The 10,201-nt window shown below is 34.7% G+C and overlaps 2 protein-coding genes across 2 annotated transcripts; one reads left to right on the top strand and one right to left on the bottom strand.

Moving 5' to 3' along the window:
* Positions 1-350: 350 nt before the first annotated feature.
* LOC136217225 (F-box protein CPR1-like) lies at positions 351-1,586 on the top strand (the record flags this gene model as incomplete). Its single annotated transcript, XM_066003821.1, has 1 exon — positions 351-1,586. A coding segment is annotated over one exon (1,113 nt), but the record flags the coding sequence as incomplete, so codon positions are not given.
* Positions 1,587-8,200: 6,614 nt separating this feature from the next.
* On the bottom strand, positions 8,201-8,743 carry LOC136220682 (uncharacterized). The gene has a single exon (XM_066008475.1). It carries the CDS (start codon positions 8,644-8,646, stop codon positions 8,314-8,316), a length of 333 nt encoding a protein of 110 aa, XP_065864547.1. The 5' UTR covers positions 8,647-8,743; the 3' UTR covers positions 8,201-8,313.
* Between the last annotated feature and the right edge of the window lie 1,458 nt (positions 8,744-10,201).

The raw sequence follows: 10,201 nt of genomic DNA, 5'->3' as shown, positions 1-10,201 counted from the left end.
TTATCGAACAAAAACAATGAGAGTTATAATTAGTTTCATACTCGGTTATCTCCTGATTTTCAATTTCACTAGAAGTGTAAGAGTCTCAAGTTATCTGAACCAACAAAATTCTAATTCAAATAGATTTAGGAAATACAACTGCATAAGGTTTAAGAGATTCTAATTTACTATATATATATATATATATATATATATAACTTGACATGTTGATAATCATATCATACCATAAGAGATTATAATTGATTCATTTATTTTCCGATTACTTATTCTCTCTAAGATGCCGGCGATAAACTCAGAAGTTTCATCTTTCAATTCATTGCCTGATGATGCAATCGGAAAAATCTTCCTAAATTTACCCCATAAAAACCCTAATCGGTTGCACATCAGTCTGCAAGCACTGGAACTCCTTCATCAAAAGCCCATCTTTTATCTCCACCCACCTCAATTCTTCAACGCCGATCAAAGACATCTTCTTCATCTGCCTCGATGCATCCACTAAAAAGTGCTGCTATCATCTGGAGCCAGATGATCAAAAGTTCGATAACTTTGAACTGGTCAATTTCCCTTTCAGAAAAACATCATATAATGTCCTTGCTTCCATTAACGGTTTACTTTTTATTTCCACTCCAAACGCTTTTATCCTTTGGAATCCAACAATTCATAGATGTTTCCTCCTCTCCGACTTCAACTCTAACCACACTACTGTCAGATCTGACGATTTCTTCATCGGATTCGGCTACGATTCTGTATCAGATGATTACAAGTTTGTGAAATTAGAGTCTTCTGAAGAACTCGGCATTCAAATTGAGGTATTTTCCCTAAAATCTGATTCATGGAATAAAATTGCGAGTAAAAGCAATCTGCGAGTGAAATCTCTTCCTCCGGAGAATTCACAGGCTTTTGTTAATGGAGACATACATTGTATCGCCTGTAAAGAATCTGGATTCCCGATTCTGCTAAAGTTCGACTTAGGCGATGAGGTTTTAAGCGAGATTACGTTACCAAAAGATTTAGGGGATAATGATGAAGTAATTTGGAGCGATATATCTCCGATTGTGTACAAAGATTCAACAATTGGTTTGTTTGATTCGAATTCGAGATCGGAACAGAGTAGTTTATGGTTGATGAAGAAGTATGGGGTTGAGAATTCATGGGCTAGGGTCTTGACTCTCCGGCATGATTTGAGACGGAACATGGCTCCGGAGGTATTAGGATGTAGAAACGAAGGTGAAGATGATTCGAGAGGGAAAATGGCTCCGAAGATATTAGGATGTAGAAAGGATGGTGAAATAATGGTGGTTGAATACAGCAATGAGTATAGAGAAGATCTGTATGCGTACAAGTTAGAAGAAAATTCAGTGATAAGCTGGAGAATAGTGATAACTCGCGAGTACGAGGGAGGTTCATTGTTTGGTGTTTTCGTTGGATCCATTGCACAAAGTCTGGTCTTATTGAATCATTGATCATGGGTTGCAATTTCTCTGGATTTTTATTCAAATTCATCAGAAAAATTATATTCATTTTGGATCACATTAATTAATCGGATTGTAAACAAATTTTTATATGGGTTTTTTTTGAACCTTATATATGGGTTTTAACTTTTTGTTATTTATTTATTCATTATTTGTATTTGTATTTTATTTCTTTTTTACATATTTCCAATTTGTGACTTGAATAACAATTACTATTGATTAATAATTAAAATTGGAATATTTGTACTTTTTTTTTTGAAGAAAGGAATATTTGTACTTAACACTACCCCATTCATGAAGAGAACGGTGGATAATTAGTTTCCGTTTACTAAAATATGGACCATATGTTAAAAGGTCACAAAAGTTTAATTTATTTCAATAGAATCACTTAATTTATTTTTATCCTAATAAGGTCATTTTGAATGTTTTTCAATCATCTTTTTACCGAAATTGCTGATATAATATCTCAATGTCAAGTCAACTCCACTGCCATACTAAAAAAAATGGAACTACATATTTTAATTGACAATCAATACGTCACGTGACATTCCTCACTTATTTGGATTAATTTGTAGTTTTTTTTATTATGAGACATGTGATTAGATGTTACCTAATCAATTCCGGTGGAAAAATAAAATAAATTATTTCATTAAAATAAATTAGGTTTTACGAGCTTTTAGAACATTTTTCAACTTTTGTGACTATTTACATCAAAAAGGTTCTAACAATCATTTCAATTTTTCATAAATCTCCAATATTTACTTGAATGTTTTCATGGTAGTTTTACAGCAATCAGAATTTAATATAATTTTAAAGGAGTATTAGAGACAATTAGGAATTCAACAATTTTTTAGCATTCAGTGTTATTTATTATTCAAATTTTAATGTGAACAAAACAGAGTTTTGGCATCTTAAGCAAAAGTAGATGTTAGAACTATTCCATAATGTATCTGACGGATGAGAGTAGGAGAGCAACTTCCATTGGACTCATCAATGTAACCCAAAATTTAATAGAGGTTTTTCTGGAGGATTTCAATAATAAAATACTAAACACATTAAAAAAAATATCATAAAATCAAAACCAACATTCTTAATTTTCACTAACTAATTATATCAAACACTTAATAAAAACATTCATTTCATATTTTTTTTATAACTGAATTCCCGCTCCCTACAAACTTTGGCTCTTTGTAATGTGATCTACAAAATTGTTTCTAAAGTCTTAGCTAATCGGTTAAAGAAAGTCCTTCATGTTCTTATATCTCCATCCCAGAGTGCCTTTATCCTAGGCATACTAATCACTGATAATGTTATGCTGGCATTTGAGGTGAATCATTATCTCCATCAGAGGACTAGAAGGGTTTCAAGTGGTATGGTTGCTCTTAAGCTTGATATGTCTAAAGTATATGACAGGGTGGAATGGAGATTTCTTCAGGAGATGTTATTGAAACTTGGTTTCCCATCAAGCTTTGTTAACCTATTAATGCAGTGCGTTACAAAGGTTAAATATAGGGTTGTCCATGGAAAGCATGTAGTGGGCCCTATTGTTCCACAGAGGGGACTCCATCAAGGGGATCCGCTGTCACCATATCTTTTTATTATCTGTGCGGAGGGTCTCTCTCTACTTATCTCGGCTGGAGTTAGAGGGTCGGATCCAAGGTTGTGTTGTTGCGGACCAAGCGCCAGCAATCTCTCATCTGTTCTTCGCTGATGATAGTTACTTCTTCTTTGGAGCCAATCGATCAGAAGCTTCAGCAATTAAACAAGCTCTAAATGATTATGAGTGTGCTTCTGGACAGAAAATAAATTTATCAAAATCCTCTATATCTTTCAGTCGAGTCCAGATGGTGGGTCTGCAGAAATTAGTAATATCTTGGGCGTTTCCACTGTAGCCATCCCGGATAAGTATCTGGGTCTACCTTCGGTGGTAGGAAGGAATAGGTCACAGATTTTTGGCTTTGCTGAGGACATGGTGCGGTCTAGATTAAAGAGTTGGAAAGCCAGGTTTCTATCAAGAGCATGAAAGGAGATTATGATCAAATCTGTTGTGCAGGTGCTTACTACTTATGTTATGAGTCTCTTCCTATTTCCTATGAATATCTGTGATGATCTTGAAAAGTTGATGAATTCTTTTTGGTGGGGATCAGATAGTTCAGGTAATGGTAGTTTACACTGGAAATCGTGGGATAAGTTGTGCTGCCCTAAAAAATTTGGTGGAACGGGGTTCAGAAAGTTGCATAATTTCAACTTAGCTTTATTGGCGAAACAAGGTTGGCGACTTAGCTCAAATCCTGAGTCTCTTATGGCACGAGTTTTTAAAGCTCTTTATTATCCGAATAGCTCTTTTCTTGATGCATCGTTATCTGATGGGCCTAGCTTTATCTGGCGTAGTATTATGGGTGCTCAAAAGTTGATAAAGTCAGGTATTCGCAGGTTTGTAGGGGCGGGTGGTGAGGTTCGAATTTGGGATGACCCGTGGCTCCCTGACGATCATTTCCCATATATTGAAAGTGAAAAATTGGATGGTTTAGGGGTGGAAGTGGCGGCTGATCTTATGGAGGAGGGTCGGCGGTCATGGGATGTTGGGTTAGTTTCGGGCATTTTTGTCCCTCGGGATGCAGAACTTATTCTCCGTATCCCCTTATCTAATCGGATTGATCATGATGGGTGGTACTGGAAGGATGACCGACGGGGCAACTATACAGTTAAAAGTGGGTACCGAAAGCTTATGGCTGGATTTGGAACAAATTGGTTCAGTAATTCTCCAGTTTGGAATAAAGTTTGGAATCTTAAAGTGCCCCCTAAAGTTAAGAACCTTCTTTGGCGGGTTCTTGCTAGCTGTTTCCCTTCTAAAGTCGCGCTGAAAACCCGGAGGGTTCCTATCTCAGATTTATGTGAGCTCTGTCATGGGGCGGTGGAAGATTCTTATCATATTTTTCTCAAATGTAATATGGCTCGAGCTATTTGGACTCTCTTGCCTATTGGGGATGTGGGAACCCAATTTCATAACATTTTTTATTATTGGGGCTGGATCTTTTCTAAACCGGTGGAGCTTGTTGAGCTTGTAGCGGTTTTATGGTGGATTATTTGGTGTTATAGAAACGACATTGTGTGGAATTGGAAGGATTCACACTCCTCGATCCTGTACCATTCGACCGGTTCCTTTCTACAGGCATGGAAGAAAGCGTAGGCATCAGTTTCTCCTTCAGGTTGTCCGGCTGTGCCAAGTCCGACGGTGTGGCAGCGTCCTCCAACAGGCTTTCTAAAACTAAATGTGGATGGTGCATCATTTGCGAACGAGAATGTGGCTGGGTTTGGGTGTATCGTTCGGGATGAGTTGGGCCGATTTGTTGCGTCTAAAAATGGTATATTACAGAATTACCATGATGCATCGTTCATTGAAGCGCTATCGGTCCGTGAAGCTCTCAATTGGATCAAAGAACGCGGATGGAAGGATGTAATCATTGAATCAGATTCTTTGATGGTGATACAGTCTATGGCCCGCCCGTTAGAGGTTTCATCTCCTTTTAACGTCTTAGCCAATGATTGTCTTTTTCATTGAACGAGCTTTTTAATTGCTCTATTCGATTTGTCTGTCGTTCTACAAACTCTGTTGCTCATTTGTTAGCTAGAAATAGTATTTTACCTTTACATCGGGGTGAGTGGTTTTCTGTACCCCCTGATTTTATTTGTAATATGCTTCTTCTTGATTCTTAATATATGCTTCTTTGGTTGTCAAAAAAAAAAATGGGTTAATAAACTCATCAAACAACTTCAAACAACTAAAAACATCGATTTCAGCTTTAAAAAAAAAATTCAATGAAAGTAGATGAAATCGAATGAAAGCAAATGAAAGTGGCTATAACTCATTTTAAAGGCATTGAAACAATAAAACATAAAAATCAATATCCAATACGGTTTCACATCAATTTCAGAATGGTAACATTGCAATTTCACTTGTTCTAAAATCCATTAAAAGTGGTTGAAATTGATTGCATTGGAATGAAACTCTTTGAAACTAAATATCAAAATAATTAAAAACATATATGAAAATTAAAAATAATGTTTTAACAATTTTTATATGCTTATAGAAAATGTTACAAAGCAAAAGTACACTAATTTAATCCAAATTTTACATCTTGCAAAATCAAATGAAAATCGATGAAATTGAGCCAAATTTTTTACAAAATAAGCTGAAACCAATATCAAACTGGTTGAAATAACAAAGAAATATTAAAAACAATGTTAAAAAAAGGTTTCATTATATTAAAATGCAACACAGTTTCACCTCATTTGGAATTTAATGAAAGTGGATGAAATCGACTGAAGCTTATATCAAATGAATTCAATCAATTAAAAATATTTTAAAAAAATTCACACAAGTATAATGTTTAATATCATTACAAGTGTAGATATCGTTAACAAAACAAGCAATACAACAAACTATCATTAGTCATGCTAAGAAAAGACTTTACAATAAGATGGGAGAAAAAAAGTCAAGAGGAGGTACCTTTTTCATCCTCTATAAATAAAGTGAATTCTTGATTCTCCATGTCACATGTTGTTAGTATAGTCGTACTAAAAAAAGACTTCAGAATAAAACTGTACTTCCATCTCTTATAAAGGATACATGGCATAATCACTAAGTAATCCTTCTCTACATCTGTCAAATCGGCTTTCACCACTTTCACTTCATTCCCTCCCTGGTTTCACGAGGATAACTTTTGATCATCATTCAATTTGATGAAGAAATACTTGTCCTTCCAGCCATTGTCTGTTGAGGTTCAACCTTTAAAATACTGGAATCCAATTAGTTCGGTGAAGTAGAAATGGTCATATGTCTTCAGCCGGATAGCTAAAGACACCATATTGCTCAAAAGTCACCCAAATAAGACAATGCCCAGTCCATGACAGATTCAGTAGGTATCCACCAATTCCATCCACACGTTTGTATGAACTTGCACTGGGCATAGCCCCATGTAATCAAGCATATTATCAAGTGGCTCAAAGAGGAGGTAGATGAAATTGTCGATAATATGGATGAAGAAGTTTGCTAACTACCAATGAATCCTCTTAGTGGCCTTCGAAACTCTGCATTTACATTCTTTGTGCTAGGGATACAATTCTTTCCATTGTTCAATTCTTTTTAGGGTTACAGAGAAAACCCTTTTTCGATCCTCAGAGTCACCTTCTTGGGTTTAGAGGAAAGGGATTTTGTTTCAAGATTTATGGAAGAGGATGGAAGAAAATCAAAAGAGAAGAGGAAGAAACTTACTTGTTTCCTTAGAAAAAGAGGAAAGATGACAATTATAGAACAATATTCTAGATTTTCTGAAAAGGTGGTGAGATGAGGTTCACGTAATTTTTCTCTTTTATAAGGGATGAAGGCAACATTTCACATTCATAAACCCTCAAAAGGGCATGTCTCACGTTTCAACTAGTGAGCCATAACTCAAAAGGAATGAAACGACGTGTGACCATAGGAAGAAACAACGGGTACTCTAGCCTTAAAAGACTAGACTCAGCTTATGGGGGGCTTAGAATAACATAAGTGAATATTTGATCTGGTATTAAACAGACTCGGATCGATTCCTCATGCTTGCTTGATATCTTGGAATGCGATTCTAGAATCTTTCCCTTTATAAGGCCAGTTATAGGATTCCTTTCCTAAATAGGAATCATTAGGCGCGCAGATAACGCCTCACTAATGAGGAAATGTGACTTTCTCGACTTCGTTCATAATCCAATACATCCAACTCCCTTCATAAAGGTACACATTATTCCTCGGAGCTTCTTAATCTACGTTCTATATTTACTTTCTCTCTCTAAGATAATAACTAACTTGAACGCCACAGTATCTCTCGTAGAGGATCTGACTAAGCGTTTTCATTTGTTTTGCAGGTGTTCACCCACATACATCATTGTCGAACATATCCTTCCCAATCCACTTACCAAAACGTCCAAATCTCTTTTAAAGGCAGAATTATAAACTCTCTTATCAATTATTTATTTCATTTAATTTAAACGAGTGTCAATACCCTTGAATTATGTAAAATGAGATTTAGAATGTCTACTCGCTAAACTTTTTCATAGGATGGGTCGGATCGAGTTTGGCATATAAATACTTGTTGAAGCTCAATCCATCTCACACTATTTTCAGATCGAGCTCGGACCATGTTGGACCAGGCTAAGAAAGTTAATTCTCAAGCCCAATTTAGTCCAATTCGGTCCGCTCAACTAATATATTTATATATTAAACTATAATTATAAATGAAAAAATGCATCAAATTAAAATTTTATCAATTAATTCAACAAAACTCAAATAATAACAAATAAAAAAAAAAAATCAAATGTATGCATATAGATGTGGGGACTTTTGAGACAAATATAAAGCCCAACCAAGTTTATATCCTGCCTTGAGCAGCTCTAGGCCAGTATCATAATCTTCCTAATTTGCTATTGTGGATCTAATTAATTCTCATAATGGCTTCTTAGTAGTAGTACCAGCAAGAGGTCAACCTAGCCATATATATATATATATATAAACTCAAGCGATCTGGTCGAGCGGTAAAGATTTTCTAACCATTTGAGTTGTCTATCAACCAATAAACGAACAAAAATTAATTTAACTGTGAATATGATTTAAAGGTGCCACCGCTTTTTTGAATTATTTATAAAATTTCCTCCAAAATAGAGCTTGAAAACTAAAATGATAAAGAACATTAAGATAGGAGCTAAAATATGTGATATTTCTTTCCAATAAAAATCTACATGTTTTTTAATAATTTTTTATTAGAAATCTAATCTATTGTCTAAATCACAAGTAATCCGGACATAAACATTAAGAAGCCATAGACATATTAGAAAGCCGACTAGGAGTGGGCCGGAAATTACACCAGCGGAGACTCATACGCTTTGCCGGCGGTGATAACGCCCTCCGTATAATCTCCTTCTTAGCACTATACTTTCTAAGCTTATCACCAGGCACGACATATCCATGGCGGCTACACCTTGCTGAACCAGGCCGATTCGAACACGTACAACTTGACCGTACCCTCACCCTCGGAGACGACGCTGAAATAACACTCCGGCTATATCTTTGAACCTGAATTCCTTCATTATCCGTCGGAAATTCCAGCTTTTCTTGGCTATATTGCTGAGAAATGATTTGCATGTTTTTTCCTGGAAAGAAAAAGTTGGAGTTTTGGGGATTTTATTGATGAAGGTTGTATGTAAGACTTGACCAGTTCTAGAAAATGTGTGGAATAGCCATTTGATTTTGACTTTATTTATTTATATTGTAAAAGTTGAATTGGGTCACTCAACTTTTTGTTAATTTGGTATTGTAACTATAAGCACTCTGTCTCCCACTTTCTTTTAATAATTTAGTTCCACTTTTTTTTTTTAAAAAACTCTTAAACTGAATTTTATTTTACTTTTCTGTTTGTTTTTTAGTTGTTAGGTGCATTATATTATACTAAGTCAGCAAATATCCAGATATTAATAAATGGCTCCGTTTGATTTTATTTTATTTTTATTAGTTGGTTTTCTTGTTCAAGTCCAGTTGGCGTTGCTGGTCAACTGAATATGATTATTTTTTTAATTTTCTTTTCTTTCTCTGTGAACTTATGTTTTTAGTTTTTGAATGAAAAAGAAAGGTGAGTTAATCGATTCGTCAAAGACAGCTAGAAAATTAAAAGGTCAAGCTTCTCAACCAATAACAGTTTTTTTTATTTACCAGTAATTCTCTTCCAAAACTAGAAAGATACCTTTGCTTCGCTTCGGAAAAAAATTACTTGATAATTTTTATTAAATTGATTTGTACTTTAACCACGTGATTGGTGGTAGTTAATTTTCTACTTACAATAGATATATAATAACTTAAAATATCTTTAAAAAAAAAACTAAAACTATAAAGATTTTCTCCACTAAATACCTACTTAACGAAATCAATAGCCGAACTTAAAAATCTGACAATCCAAAAATTATAAGCAGCCAACTCAAAAATAAAATTTTGTAAATACTTTTTTTTCTTGGTTGTTAGAGTAGAAAAATTCTAATAAGATCATAGAACTCGAGGTAAAAATTGCAATTAACTATAAAAAAAATGTCTAATTCACTCTAAAAGGTACATCAGATGGTTAAGATTAGACCTGTTCATAAACCCGTTGGTCCGCCCAGGCCCGACCTTCATGGGTTGGGCTTGGACATTCATATTTAATGTTTGGCCCGGTCCGGTCCAAGTCCGATTAAGCCCGCACATAAAATGGGTTGGGTTTGGGATTTGTCTCAAAATCCCAAGTGAGCCCGGCCCGGCCCGATTTTATGTTATATATATATATATATATATATATATATATATATATATATATATATAATTATTTTATTAATTACATGTATGTTGGAGTGATAGATTGAAATAAGATAAAAAAAATTAAAATTTAAAATAACAAATAGAGAATAAATTAATTAATTAGTATAATCAGTTTTTTAAGGTATAATCAGAATTTTAAAAGTTAGATGGATTTTATAAAAAAGGTTCAGATGGTAATTGAAGAAATATAATACTAGGCAGAACACTGGAAAACATTGATGAAGGAAAAAAATTTAATAAATTATTTTTTAATATTAATATATTAGATGGGCGGGTTGGGCCGGGCTTGGGAAATACTTTTCATAGTCAAGCCCAGCCTGGCCCGAGCCCGATATAAATATAGTGTGGGTTGGGC

The sequence above is a fragment of the Euphorbia lathyris genome, chromosome 2 (assembly GCF_963576675.1).
Source record: "Euphorbia lathyris chromosome 2, ddEupLath1.1, whole genome shotgun sequence".
Classification (NCBI taxonomy): Eukaryota; Viridiplantae; Streptophyta; class Magnoliopsida; order Malpighiales; family Euphorbiaceae; genus Euphorbia; species Euphorbia lathyris.
This window is presented reverse-complemented; position numbering and strand designations above follow the sequence as displayed.